This window comes from Nipponia nippon, unplaced genomic scaffold, assembly GCF_047370975.1.
Source record: "Nipponia nippon isolate SJK-2023a ecotype South Korea unplaced genomic scaffold, ASM4737097v1 scaffold_28, whole genome shotgun sequence".
Taxonomy (NCBI): Eukaryota; Metazoa; Chordata; class Aves; order Pelecaniformes; family Threskiornithidae; genus Nipponia; species Nipponia nippon.
In genome coordinates, this window is record NW_028262345.1 from 3,581,460 (window position 1) to 3,596,158 (window position 14,699).

General features: G+C 45.2%; 1 protein-coding gene across 1 annotated transcript in view; it reads left to right on the forward strand.

The window, feature by feature from the left end:
* The window catches only part of LOC148054988 (uncharacterized), a 59,022-nt gene extending 46,809 nt beyond the window's left edge, over window positions 1–12,213 (forward strand). Inside the window, exons 33-52 of the mRNA XM_087763235.1 lie at window positions 337–516; window positions 681–905; window positions 1,427–1,553; window positions 1,886–2,085; window positions 2,860–3,072; window positions 3,431–3,576; window positions 4,127–4,254; window positions 5,135–5,267; window positions 5,603–5,735; window positions 6,200–6,352; window positions 6,745–6,871; window positions 7,078–7,289; window positions 8,048–8,210; window positions 8,614–8,696; window positions 9,473–9,633; window positions 9,862–10,003; window positions 10,371–10,558; window positions 10,657–10,735; window positions 11,243–11,374; window positions 12,170–12,213. Coding sequence (XP_087619361.1) covers window positions 337–516; window positions 681–905; window positions 1,427–1,553; window positions 1,886–2,085; window positions 2,860–3,072; window positions 3,431–3,576; window positions 4,127–4,254; window positions 5,135–5,267; window positions 5,603–5,735; window positions 6,200–6,352; window positions 6,745–6,871; window positions 7,078–7,289; window positions 8,048–8,210; window positions 8,614–8,696; window positions 9,473–9,633; window positions 9,862–10,003; window positions 10,371–10,558; window positions 10,657–10,735; window positions 11,243–11,374; window positions 12,170–12,213 — 2,969 coding nt within the window. The remainder of the gene's footprint in view (window positions 1–336; window positions 517–680; window positions 906–1,426; window positions 1,554–1,885; window positions 2,086–2,859; window positions 3,073–3,430; window positions 3,577–4,126; window positions 4,255–5,134; window positions 5,268–5,602; window positions 5,736–6,199; window positions 6,353–6,744; window positions 6,872–7,077; window positions 7,290–8,047; window positions 8,211–8,613; window positions 8,697–9,472; window positions 9,634–9,861; window positions 10,004–10,370; window positions 10,559–10,656; window positions 10,736–11,242; window positions 11,375–12,169) is intronic.
* Window positions 12,214–14,699: the final 2,486 nt, after the last annotated feature.

Below are 14,699 nucleotides of genomic sequence, written 5' to 3' on the forward strand. Positions count from 1 at the left end.
AGCTTTGATGCCAGATACTGCACCGTGGAACAGTCCTTGCAGTAGGACACCCTGTTTCTAGTGATGAGTGCTAGCATCTGCAGAGAAAAGAGACATTTAACACTGTTCATATAAGGTGCTGTTCCAGCAAGCATTAGAAATGTAGGAGAGCCTGAGATCACAACCAGTCTCCAAATATCCCTGTGTGCCATCTGTCAGAAGAGGGGCTTGGATTGTGGAGGTGGATTGTACACATATGTGCAGTAGTTTAGGAAGGACCCAGGGAAGACACAGAAGAAAAGTGTTCCAATTACCATGAAAAGATGACTGCTTAAGGCCCTGCTTTCTGCTTGTTAGGGGATTCAGAGGCCTATCCATGTCCGTCGGGACACTATTGCTTTGGAGGCAATGGCAGCGACCACAGCAGTGTCCTGGCACCTCGGAAATGCCCTCCGCAAACTTACCGCAAGCACCCAGGAGCTCAGAGCCTGGCAGATTGCCAGCCGTGTCCTCCAGGCTATCACTGTCCTTTATCGGGTAAGTGCCAGGTGAAAGCACCTTCCCAGCTGATTACAAAATTCCCTAAGATGAGATAGGGAAAGGGAGAGGTAATTCATGTTCACAGTGAGCTAAGAGCCTTTCTGTAAAACCCCTCCTGGCCATTCAGCCTCCCTTTCTTCATTCCTTTCTCTTCCTAACAGGTCTGACCAGGTTTGAGGATTATCCGTGCCCCCCTGGATACTGGTGTCCTGGTAAAGGGGACGCTTTCCTTTGTCCAGCTGGCACTTCCAGGATCCAGCCTGGTGCAAAATCATTGGAAGATTGTGATCCCTGCTCACCTGGATACTATTGCCCAGATCCAGCACAGACAGGGCTGCCTAACACCCAAGGAATACCTTGTAAACCTGGCTATGAGTGCTCAGCAGGTGACGTGACCATGCTTTTTTGTTTTCTTTATTTCCAGCCATTTCTGAGTCTATGGCTGAACAGTGCACAGCGGGCACAGCCATAGCATTTAGCAGTGACTGTAGTCCCATTCTTGCAGCAGCCCTCCTAGGAAGTGGTCACTGATGGAGTGGCTTTAGAAGTGGATTTATTACCCTAAAGCCTTTTCCTGGCTTTTGGCCTTTGAATTCCCATCTCCTGTTTCTCTGCCCTCCCTTTCTGTTCTTGTTTAGCTGAGGTTCCCAAAGGAAGTGGTCTGGGCCTAGAAAATGAGCAGGTATCTTTCATCATCCAGGGCTAGGCATTCAGGTGTTAACATTTCGTGCTAAATAGCAAACTGCTTCCCAACAGATCTGTGCCCTTTTGTGAGCAATAGGAAAAGCGCGGTGTTTATGGACAGTCACACTTAATAAAGCCCTCTTGCTCACTGTCTCCCCAACACACGCTCTCCTGTTCTGGGATTGTCATGTAATCAATCACCATTTCGCCTTTTTTCTGCCAGGTTCAGTAAATCCAAAACCTTGCAGGCCTGGTTTATACTGTGGTGCTCACACAGCTGTGCCTTCCGTGTGCCCTGCTGGGTATTACTGTCCTGAAGGATCATCGACGTACAATAGCCCTGAGCAGCTGTGAGTACCTAGCATGTTTGCTGCAGCCAGCTTTAGGTTTCTAAAAACTCTGAATATTGTGAAATGTGCCTGTGATAAAAGCTGAGTTAATGCTTCACCACGGTCTTTGTGCATTGTGCAAAAGCAAAGGTATCTTTGTAATTACAGTTATGGATTTGGTGACCGCTGAGGCTGAAGAGGGTGATTTATGACCTCTGCTAGTTAGCTTGAGCCTGGAACCAAATGAAAATCATTTTTAATTTTGCCCTCAGTTTGCACTGGTTGTTGAATCCAGAAACCAAAACATTTTCAGAGACTTTTCTTCCCTCTTCCTGCCTTGTTTTGCCTTCCAGGTGTGTGTTTCCCTACTACTGTCCCCCAGGCAGTGCCTATCCACTGCCTTGTGAAGGAGGATACATGGCCCTCAGCTTGCCTGGTCCAAGGGATTCATTTGAGAAATTCTGCAGAATCTGCGATGCAGGCACCTATCGCAGTGACTCTCTCGTCACGGCGCCCTGTCAGCCCTGTCCAGCAGGCTTCATCTGCCCACAAGGTAAATGGAGCTGCTGTGGAGGAGTGGGGCAAGAAATAGCAGCTTAAATTGTAACCAGAAACTTTTTAAGTTCTATATGGGCAAAGCTCTCAATCCTCTACAGTTACAAATGCCTGGTGTGGGCTGTCACGTGAGTTTGTGGAACATTCATTGTGGTAGGTTGTTATGAGAGTTAACAGAAACGGGTCAAGAGTGGTTTGGATATTGGTGTCCTGTCTCTCGGGGGATGACCTCTCAGGCCCTTGCGAGCCCTGTTTTCTCTAATTTTGGAGCTTAGCTGAGAGGCCCAGAGCTAATGTATTACCAGAACTAGAAGAGTGAACCTAGAGGTTCGAAGTTTGCTGCATGACAGCCAGCGCTGCTTGCATCCTGCTGGGTTAGGATGCAGAAGGAACAGCTTTACAAGCATTTGAAAGTCTCTGTTGGCTGGGACCCTGTGTTAAGTTCACTGATGTGTTAGCTCCTGCTGGATAGCGTGGAGGAGATCATGCCTACCCACTGTTGCTACTGAATTTGTCCAGTGAAATAGCTGGGACAAAGAAATAAAGATTTATATTTAAATATAAATACATCAAATTGAAAAATATTGAATGTTGATTAACTTTATATATACATATGTGTGTATTTATATATATTTGTTTGTATGTATGTACTTATATATAGGGATGTGTATATGTATAACTGGAATCTGTAAGTGATCTCTGCCTGTCTCCGAGTACTTGCTTGGGTCCTTAAGCAGTGTCTGTGTCTGAGATAGCCCCCCACTTTCTTTAGGCAGTGAGAGTTACCACAAGAAGCCTTGCCCCAGTGGCCATTACTGCCCTCCCCTGGCATCTGCCCCTCTGCCCTGTCCCCCGGGGACCCATGGGAGCCGCAACTTCGCAAAGCACATAGAGGATTGCCAGGCCTGTCCTGCTGGCTCCTTCAATCACCTTCCTGCTCAGGCTGCCTGTTTCCCCTGTGGCAGCTCTTCTTCCTCTCAGCCTGGTGAGTTGCTGTTTGTGAGTGAAACTTTCACCTATGTTAAGGAAAAGACCAAAAAGGAAATCACCTAGAAATGTGATTCCCCCGCACGGTTTCATGATGGACCCAAGCGCTGGGATCCTCATAAATATGTGCGTGCTACGAATGCCAGGCTGCTCTTCCTCTGTCCCACCCGGAAGGAGGATTCAGTTTTCAAAGCTGTGCTAGTGGGGCAGCAGACTCCAGGAGCATCACTGAAACGAGCAGTGTGATTTGGTCAAAGAGTATTCAACACAGGAACTGCTCCTTTTCAGTGAGCACAGTTTTTGCAAACTATATTCCCTACCCTGATTATCACTCTAAATCCAAACTCTTCTTCAAGGTGCTACCAGCTGTACCTGCCATGGGCTGAACCGGGCTTTCCAGCAGTCAGATGCCTCCTGTATCTGCCAGGCAGGTTATGTTTACTATGATGAGAGAGGCAAGAAAGATCCTGACAGCAACAGCGATCAGGACTGCCGACCTCAGGTAAAATTTGGCTTAAAAACAAAGTTGTTGTGCGACATGCGGGAGAGGGAGAGTGATTCAGTGCTTTAGGCACTGTCTCAGGGTGTGTGCATGTGTGCAATCTGGGCTGCTGCAGATACAAGCAAGTCCTTTAGCTGTTTTGTTTGAGACCCTTCACCCTTCCTTGTAGGATAATGGCACTTGTCATCTTTACCAGAATCTTGCGAGGGTAAATTCATAAGGGCTGGAGGCAAAGGATACTTCCATGCTAGGGTAACAGGGAGCAGTGCAGTGCCTCAGACAGATGACAGGTGCAGGAATTTAAGCCTGCATATTGTTACTATGGAGTTCTTCATCAGACCTGCTTGAGGAATTTGAATGGGAAGTGAAATTGTTGTGATCTTTCTTCTGTGCTTTCCAAGCTGTCTTTTAACAGCCCTTGTTGGATTACCTTGACATTGAATGTCAGCAGTATGGGTGGGGGAGGAAGAAAATTTTAGGGATGCTGCATCTCGGTTGAAGTGCTAGAGCTTGTCTGGTGTCACACATTGGATGAATGTTGTTCTTCCAGGTGGATGAGCTCTGTGCTCCTGGAGAGGTCCGTCTAGCATCTACGCGCCAGTGCGTTTTTCCTGAGCGATATGACTGCTCTCCTTCTTGTGGGCCTGCAGGTGGAGAGATTAACGCAGAGCTGGGCATGTAAGTCTCAGCCCAACCTCTCATTAAGAAGCACTTCACAATTAGTTCTGACTGGCTGAGTTACTGATCCCATGAGGTCATTCCAGGATAGGGCTGTGGGAGGTGTTTCTGAGAAACTTTCCGTTGCTGGAGTTCCTTTCTGTGGAGGTACTGGCCCTCAGTCCTCATTCATTGGCCTCATTCCTCTACCTGGAGAACATGCTTGTGTTTTCAACACTACCTAGTGGTTTTGTATGCTTAGGTGGAGACACCAGAATGAACACTGAATGACAAGGTGAGGGTGGACAAAGCTCACGTTTTCTGAGGTAGACCTTTTCCATGTACCTCAAGTTGAGCCCCCCTAAAGTGGATGATCACTGTTAGGTTTAGACCAGAATTGAGGAAATCGATCCTCGTTCCCCGCCCCCCCCCCCCCCGCCTTTAATGCTAAAACATTGAGGCTAGTTCTTGTCATATGATACTACTTTTTTCTCTTTGTGAATGAACTTCTGTACTGCAAAATCTCCTCCTGACATGGATTGCACAGAAATCTAGTGTGTTAAAATTACACTCTGTTGCTTTCAACCATTTTCTTAAAGCAGAACTTTAGGGAGGGATGCATAATGCTCTGTTACAGGACTGAAGTTGATCTCTATTAGACACCAACAGAGGCCTGTAAAGAGAGTGGGGTATCACATTTTGGCCTTTCACATGCACTGAATAGCAGACACAGTATTGGATGAGATGGACCGTGAGTTTGCTCTATGCTGTTTTCCATGGATACAGAGTAGGCCCACTCCTTGTGTAGGTTGTAAGATACCAGGGCTAGCCTGACCATCAGTATGTTGTAGCTATTAGCTCAGGGATCATAAGTAATCAAGACGTTTTGTCCGCTTTATAGATGTCACTGCAAGCAGTATGTCTCTGCTGAGGAGCTCTGTGACCAGCTGTGTTTGCTGAGAGCCCCACGGATCTCCTTGGGATTTGGTATCAATAGAGAGCTGCTTCTGAGGATGAATGAAGGAGAAGTGAGGGTAAGTATGGAGTGGGGGACTGCTTTCTCAGTATACAAGTCTGGAGAGAGCCCTTACAGATTACAGTCAGGTAAAGGGACTCCTGGGGGCTGAGGTTACAGAAGGATATGAAGCTGTAAGTAGAGAGAGAGGAGAGGCTCAGTATGTCTCATTACCCCGAGTACTAATCAAGTATGAGGTTGGGGCATTACTGAGAAATGACATTTCCTGAATGGTGGGGAAAAAGCCTCACTAGAGCAGTCTTGCACAGCTGAAGGTAAGGTTGATCACAAACCAGGGTCTGGGTCCAGAGTTGATTGTATCAGTGATCAGTGTTCCCCTCTGCTTTTTAATAGGAAATGGAAAACGTTCTGGGCCCAGATGAACACGTGCAGAAAAGCCAGCGGGTGCATTTGGTTCTCTTCGGTCCCAGTGGAGTGCTAGGTTTCATTGTCTCCAGCACAGATGTTCTGGATGCATTTCTCATGGGTAAGGCTTGAGAGCCTCTGAGAGTGAACCTAAGTTCCAGCCAGACTAAGCCATTCATTTCCTTTTAAGTTGGCACAGAGGGGAATTTATTGTCAGAGACTCCAAACTATTTACAAAGTAGGGAGAGATCTTGTTCTGTCTGGCAGTAAAGCATGGGGACCTGCACTGGTTGCAGAGTTTGCTCCCTGGGAACAGGTCAAATAAAGATTGTAGGATGATTTTGGCCTTCCAAGGAACTAGAAGGAAACTCTGTTTGGAGGCAAATCTGTTGGCAAGTGTGTGCTGGCTCCTGATTCCGGTTGCTCCTCGTTTATTGTAGCGTGACTGAGAGCAGAATTTGGCCTTGTGAGCTGCAATTGCCCACAGATGCAGAAGAAATTGTTCTTCATTGCCAAGGGTTAGGTGTTTTCACATGCTGATAATTTTGTGGAATTTGTTCTGTTTTGTTCTGTTGCCTGTGGCAGGAGATTTTTCATCAGATCAGTTGCTGCAGAAAGGCCGTCAAGTCCAGAGGGCTTCCTCCAAAGATATCCATGCCTTGCCCCTCATTCCTAACCCAGTAGTATGTTTGGAAGCAGGAGACACAATCCTTTTCCAGCTTAGCATCAATTCCCACGGTGAGTGGTGTTTGGGTCTGTGTGGTCTTTGCAGATATATGTGTCTAGACTCGATTAGAGCAATGACTCCACATTTGGTAGTGCTGCATGTATGAGCACATTCCTTCACCTCCCTGTCTCTCTTGCCTTCAGGGGATTCCAGAACTTCAGTCTAGGCTCTGCCAGTGACTTACATGGTGTTTTTAACTTTTTAACTGGGTTTCTGTAGAATAGAGACACAGTTTTTCCTCTGTTAGAAAGCGTAAGTCTTTCTAATGCATGCCTCAATTGAATGAGTTGACAGTGCATGGACCTATAAAAGAAATGCAGTTGCATAGTTCTTGCCAGACCAATGTCAGTTATCCTAACTGAAGTGGGTCAGAGTGGCTGACACTGTGCTGAACTGTTCCTAGATCGTGCATCCAGCCATTACCCTGTTTATCAGAAGCAGCATCTATATAACAGCAACCCAAGCTGGGATTTTGGACCCTTCCGAAGGCTAGACCACCTCATCCAGGAGACTCACCTCAACATCTCCTGGTAATATCTGGTGTGATTAATAGTGCACGTGTTATGGGCAGGACTTGAGAGTGAGTCTTTCACGGAATCAGTAGGTCCTTGGCAGTGAGCAGTATGTGAAAACACCAAAGTTTGGTGTGTTCACGTCCATGTGTTTAACCATCATCACAGCTGGAGGCTAAAGGAAGCTTGGATCAACTAGTGCTTTTCTTACTTCTCCCTTTTAGGTTTGCCCATGTTTTCCTGGAGTCTGGGACATATGTTTTCAGGGATAGGACCATTCAGGAACACTTCCTGATTGTGACTGTGACTGAAGCAAATGTGGGCTGTGACCCCAGAGATGTGTCCTTTCAGCCCTCTTCTCTGTTCCAGCTGGCCAAACATGGGGTTTTGAAGCAACAGGATCTGAACTTAGCTCCTAACTGGGCTGCTATCACAGGTACAGCTAAAACACTGATACCTACCTTGAACCTTGATGCTTACCCATGACCTTTCTTGTACCTCTTCAGGTGTGTTTAAACAAGCTTTTTTTTTTTTTTTTTTTTTTTTTTTAAATACCAGCAAACCACTGGCTTTGTCAGCTTTAATCCTTTTCTCCTCTGGAGTTTCCCTTCCCAAAGTTCACTGCTCTCTAGCCAAGAACCTGCCTCTGTAGGAGCTGAAGCTGGGGAGAGAGGGAAGGAGCAGTTGTGTTTCTCCCCACACCCTGCTTGAAGAATTCAAGTAATTGAGGGCTTTGTTGCCCTTGGCTTGAGAGCAGAAAGTGCCAGTGCGTTTCCGTGGTAAACTAAACTGAAATTAAATGCATCATTTAAAAGTTCACTAAAGGCTAAACACAAGGGCAGTTAAGGTCTTTCCTCAAAGCCATACCTCTGTGTAAGTGTTGTGCACATACCAGTCCCTTGTCCATCAGTGAGAGGACAGTAAAGCAATAGAAATGAAAGTGTGGCTTGCAAGTGTGATCCTTGGTTCTGTCACCTTTAGCTACCAGTGCTGAAAACATTTTGCCTCCTTGCCTGCATGCACCAGATCAGCAAGGGGAGAAGCAGAAGCCAGTGTAATGAATATAAAAGTTGCTAAATGTTGGGTTTGTGTGGGAGGGAGAGTGTTTAGGAAAGTGTAAAAGGGAGACTGTGCTGTTGATACACACTGCTTCCTGTGTTTCTCACTTCTTGCCATCCCTCTTGGCTTCCCTAGCGGTCCTCTTTGTTCTGGGCTTCCTAATTGTGGTGGTGACAACCCTGGCTATAGTGCTCCAGCCTGCTGTCCCCATCATTAGCCCCCTGAAGAGCTGGAAGCCACGATGGAGGAGCCTGGGCGAGCCACACATCCCACCAGAGTACATCCTCCTCAAAGACAGGTAAACCACCTTTGCATGGTAGGTTATCAGGAGGTCAGACCTTGATAATACAAAAGCACGTCCTGTTGCAATTACTGACACTCTCAGTCCCCGAAGCTGGACTTCTTGCCAGCTTTACAGTACGCTGAGTTTGTAGCTGCACAGGGAGTTTCTTGGTATTACCCAGGAGTTCCCCAGCAGTATTCCAGCTCTCTTCCAGCATAGTGTATAACAGCTCTGTTGTGTCTTCTGCACAGAGAATTATTGCCTGAATTACCTGGCCTAGGCTTCCCCTGCATGTTTTGACTTAAAAATCTAGAAAAGAAACCTACCCTTCTGCTTGGACTAGACTGGTGATACTGCAGTATCTGATTTTACTGAGAAGAATGAGATGCTCTTCACCCTCTTCTGTCATTCTCTCTAGCCTTCAGTTCTATCAGACAGTTGGCCCTCGTGGTTCTGGAGAAGATGCTGGCTTTGGAGAGAAAGGAGCAGCCCATAATGCAGGTGAAGTGCTGTGCCAACCCCAGGTGTTCTCCCGTTGGCCTTTTCCCACTTACTCCCCATTCTGTTGTCTTCTGTTAACTCTCTAGTATGACATTTCGATACCTGCTCACCCAGAAATTTGTGCGCACACGTGACATTACACAGGCAATTTGGCTGCTATGCGCTCGCATGCTTGCGCACATTTACACACACGCATACCACACTTCCATTCTTGGTTCATTTGATCTCTTCAGTTGGGGAGCGTCATTGGAATGGGTTAGTGTTTTTTTCCTTAGGAGTTAGGAGGGTAAGTAGCCAGCCCTGAAAAGCCCTTTAAAACAACAGCGGGTTCAAATGACTAGTGAAGAAAATAAAGATCTTTAAAAATATTTCCTTGGGTTCTCCTGTTGGTCATTGTATTCTCTGAAGGTACATGACTCATGGGCCTTGTTTGCCTTCTGGGAATGACCTCATCCTGGGAATTTCAGGATGTTCCACAGGGTACAGCAAGTCCAGAGCCCAGCAGATGGCACCATCTAGTGATGCTGAGAACAGCTTACAGAGAAGTAGCACCCTGACAGTTTACTGGACAAGTTAGGAGTTGATAGTAACGCTCTGTCATCCTCCCCCTCACTAAGGAACGAGACTTTCTCTTACATCTCTTCCCTCATCCATTTTCCTTCTTCACAGTACACAGAATTCTGTTGCCTCCTATGGACAGGCAGTGCCTTTCTGGGAAATAAATTAGAATAGACTTGTGGCCAATGGTTAAGTGTGTGACTTACCTTGTGTTTCAGAAGAACGTTTTGCACTGAGGGTTCTGGAGGATTTCAGTGTTCGCACCCTGTACGATAAGCTGGAAGATCAGAATTTGCACCTGGCATCTCAGCTGGCAAAGCACAGGATGGATGTGTTGGTGTTTTACAGCGGAATCAGCCAGCAGATTCAAAGACTCACGGTCAGTGTGAAGAAACAATTGAGGGAAGAGAGTCCTGGAAACATGAAATTTGTAAGATAAATGGTTCCCCTGAAGTGGCAGTTTATGGAGGGATAGGTCTTACTCCTTTCAGTACCTTATTTTGGCATAAAATACGTACGCTCATCTCTGTTTTGATATGAGAGGCAGAATGTGGAATGGGTGGATTGTGAGGCTTGCAGAGTGTAATACTGCTGCTTTCTGAAACAGGACATTGTGGAAGCGCTGGACTCTGAAGGCCTGAAAATCTTTGCCAGGCAAAGGATTTGTGGGCATGAACATGCAGACAGCAGCTGGGCAGCAGTGGGTGTTGAACAATGCGATGAACACTGTAGCGACAACTTCCAAGCAGGTGAGAGAACCAGAGCGTAGAGAAGGAGAAAAGCACAGAGTGAAAGGGTAGGATCAGTGGAGCAGTTAAAAAAAGGCATGGCTCGTACACGTGAGATGAGATCTCACAAGATCATGTCTTCCAGCGTTGTTGTAGTTCTGTAAGAGCTGACAGCCTGTCTTCACATGAGTTCAATGAGAACACGGGTCTATCAGCTTAGGAATAGGTAAGCACAGAGTTATTTGGAAATGTTACAGTATGAGACATCTTGGAGCCATCTTGTGGAATTTCCAAAGAAAGGTTCCTGCTCTTGGTTTTGCTCTGGAGATACAGTTCTTCATGCAGTTCTGTTGAAGTCCATTTAAATTGCTTGTTGGGTTCATTATAGGTGCTCTGTGGCAAGAGGCAACAGCATTAATGAAGGCTCTGGAAATGCTGCTTGGGAATGCTCTGTACAAGAACGTAGCTGTGAAGCGAGAGATGGAGCAGAAGGTCCAAGGACAGGATGCAGTGGCAGTTGGACCCTCACTGGACAGCTTGGCCAGTGAAAGTAAATCAGAAGTAGTGGAAGGGCAGGTGAGTTGCAGGTGTCTGTTGTTGGGCCATCTCTCACCTTTCTGCTAGTTTTTCCACTTGCCCGTTGCTTTAACTCTTGGGTCCTTTTTATCCCACAGGATCATGAGCTGCCTCAGCAATGTGAGCTCTTCAGTAGGAAAGATGCTTTTTTCAGCTTCCCTGGACATGAAGAACATGGTAAGGGCAGTGACTTAGTTGTGGGTGCCATGGGTGCTTTTCAGAGATCACAGTAGAAGGCTGATTCAGTGAAGTCTAGATTAAGAGAGGGTATGTATGTTTGCTAACAGAGCAAATGTACAACTACTTTTATGCTATTTCTTACTTTCATGTAAATTTTTTTGCTGAGGTGGACAACTGAAATTTCTCTAATTCGAGAAAGCCACTTATGCCTGCTCTATTCCTGTGTAAGAGGGAAGTCAAGGAACTTTTCGTCCCCACAGACTCTTTACACCTATATATTAAGCAACCACAAGAGATTGGTATCGTTATACTAAATAATGTTAATATGGGGAGGTCAGGAGAATTCTATACCATCAGCTCTGTGATCCTCGCAGCCTCTGGGTAGGCATACTCTGCTCAATACAGTATTTCCTTGTGGCAGCATGTATGTTGCAGTCATCCAGACACAAAGAGCCTCTTCTTCCTTTAGGCTTAAAAGTGTCCCCTTGTTTTCTTCACGTTTAGATCTCCAGTTGGCTTATCTGACTGAGTTGGAGGTGGGGGGCCTGATAGCAGCTTCCCCCCTTGCCAAGACTCTGTGTGAGATCAAGCAAGCTTTGGTTAACCTGCAGCAGCCTTCAGACCTTGTTAATCCAGGTAACAAATCTTAGTCTGTATTGCAGTTTCTGTTTCCCTGTAGTGGATAGGATATAAGATTACAAAATGGAGGGAGAAAATTTGTCTCTCATCCTTGGTGCCTTAGTAAAATGCGCACACAAATGTCTGCTGTTGAGCTGCAGGTCATTAAAAAGAAGTCACTGGAAGGTCAATAAGCAGACCAAAGTGCTTGACTAATTCACATGTGTAGACTTGTTTCCTTCTTTCGCTCAGCAGGTACTTACACAAACAGAGGATTTTTGTTTCTTACAAATTAATTTGTTAGAGCTTTTCTGTTCATCACAAAAGGTTTCTGGGGAAAATGTTGTAATGCAGCCAAGATCTGTGATCTTAGGGAGCAATTTACCAGCAAGAGAATAAGGCAGCTGGTTCTCTTTATGTATACTGGTTGATAGTAGTAAATAAACAAAGAGTTAAAATAAGCAGGATGTCTTCTGAACTGAACATTTTCCTCAAGCTGTTGCTGAATTTTTAGACTGTAATGCTTAGAGTTTGAAATAATTAATGGTGTGGTTTTGGTGTAATTAGGGGTGGATCATTTGCATTATTTTGAAATTCAGATACAGTGAGTTTTGCAAATGCCCGAATATGCTATCAATGTGCACTATGCAGCTTGCCACATACTCTGGAGTCACTGAGTCAGTGTATAGTGCTGGCAGTAGATCCTGTCCTGGATTTTTGCCCATTGGACTAGGCTGTCTTAGTGGTAGCACAGCAGTCCTTTGATGCTGTCCACTGAATTTGCGCTCTGCTTGTTTTGAATTTCTGTAACAGACAGCAAACATCAAACAAGCATGGGGAGCTCAGCCCTCTTCTGAGCTGCTGGGCCACAAAGAGGGATGAAGCTCTGCTGCTGGAAACAGAGAGGAGCTGCATTCCTCAGAGGACTGAAGAGACAGAACTATTTCATCTTCTGCAAAGTAAAATAGCCGCCAGCTCATTTCCTTGAGGAACCTGGCTTTTCCTTGGCAATGGCTAAAGGTGGATTATGGGAGAGTGTGTGTGTCTGTGGACAGAGCTGCAGTACCTCAAGTATCAGAATAGATAAGTATTTAGTTAGAGATGTACTTGGTAAAATATGTAATGAATAATCCACATCCTGTTTTCTTAACCTGGTTGAAATACTTTCATATTTGCCTTGGATTATCAATAATTTGTAGGCTTGAGAAGGAAGCTGAGGTTCCTGACATTGTTTACTAATTCTATAGTTTTCATTGTTAAGTCAGTAAAGCAGAAAACATGTGAGACCATAAGCAGCATAAGAGCCCCTACTTGTCAATGCTTTCTGTATAACCTTTATGATCTCTGATACAAAGGATATTTGTGAGGGTTTTTCAAGTATAGTTTAGAGCCATACTTCTAAGCCTTGCCCAGCATCTCTACATTGCCTGTGCATGTCGGTCTCTTCTCCCTAGTAATGAGTGATAGGACGAGAGGAAACGGTCTCAAGCTGCGCCAGGGGAGGTTTAGGTCGGATATTAGGAAAAACTTCTTCACCGAAAGGGTGATCAAGCATTGGAACAGGCTGCCCAGGAAAGTGGTTGAGTCTCCATCCCTAGAGGTATTTAAAGAACGGATAGATGTGGTGCTCGAGGACATGGTTTAGTGATGGACTTGGCAGTGATAGGTTAACGGTTGGACTCGATGATCTTAAGGGTCTTTTCCAACCTTGACGATTCTATGATTCTATGTTTTCAATATATGCGTGTTGATCTCCGTAAGGTCTGCTGGCAGAGACCTCGAAGGTCTCTAGAGATGTGATTTTTGAGCAAAGAGTATACTTAAACTATTCCTTGTAGCAGTGACTGCAGGGATCACTGTAGCTGCTGGTGTCCAGTTCTCTGGGATCCTGATCTTTAAACTGAAGATACCCTTCCTACCATTCTTATTCTTTTGGCCTCTTTGTATGATGCCAAGAAAGCCTGGCTGTGAAATGGGCTTTTGCTTCTGTGGAACAGAAGCAGAATCAGAACACCTACTCCATCTCTTTCTGCACAATATTCCTTAGCTCCAGGTGAAGGACAGCAACATAAAATTTCTTGACTGTGAGCCAGCACAGTACCTTGGCAACCCCCACAGGTAGGCTGCAGCCAACTGTTTCCAACAGCAAAGCCTATTCTCTTCTCATTGCAATATTTACTGAATTGCTTATGTGTGAACCCACTCCTTCCTGGTTCCTAGACACAAATCTGTGTTTACTCCTTCTGCCTTTGCATAACCATAGTGGGTATTAAGAAGGTGAGATTTCAGTGCCCAGGAGCCAAGGCAGAAGCTCTCAGTTTTGCTTCCACTAACTGGTGTCTCTGGTGGATCCAGAGGAACTGCAAAGTCTTTTGTCCTCATCTACTCATTTTGGTGGTTCCACATTTTCTGAGCTTGCTCCCCAAAAACAAAAGGTTTGTTTTGGTTCCTTTGCAGCTTCACCTTGGGAGAATTTAGGTACTTACTGACACTTTGAAGGGACTTTCAGAAAATGGGAGGATTTTAGGAAGCAAAACATACCTACAGGCAAACACTATGAAACACCTGTAGGTCACTCTCTGGGATTGCCTGTTCCAGAATATAGTAGTGAAAAAACTGTCATTGCTCTCCTCATTGCTTTCTTTTTTAGGTTATCAGCAGATATGTTTATAACAGTACTACATGGAGGTAAGCGTCTTCAGTGATTGCTGTCTCTAATATCCACAGGGAAACATGGTACCCAGACAAGTGATAAAGTTATCTCTGTGATTTGTGGTTCCAGGTTTGTAAAAGGTAGGGTGGAAGGCAGTAGTAAATAAAATTTGTCAAATTTTTCATTGTAACAGTCTTCCAATGAAAACAATTTTTTGTTTTAGATCAAAACAAAGACATGCGTATATGTAATTTTGCTAGAAGTTTTCTTTTTTTCCCCACTGTGGTTTTCTTAACAAGTGTGCTTCGGTTATAAGTAAACATTTTTGAGTTTCAAAATGTTTTGGGTCTTTTTTTCCCCCAGAAACAAAGAATATCAACGAAAAGACCAGAGTTTCACACAGCATTTCTTTTCACGCTCTGTTAATAGTTCCTTGGAAAGAAAAGAACAAATAAAAAGAGGAGTGGTGCAACCATTGTTTTTGTTCTACTTCTGACGTATTTACTGTTGATAGTGGTCTGTCCACTTTTTCTAGTGGTCTATGGAATCTTCTGGAAGTCCAATGCTGTCTGGAGTAGCTGTGAAGTCCCCTCACATTCAGAAGGGTGCCGTTTCCCTGAGACTGCTGATAAGAGTGATTGAGTTGCAGGGTCACTTAATTTGGAATTTGGAGAAGGGTCAGAGGGCTGG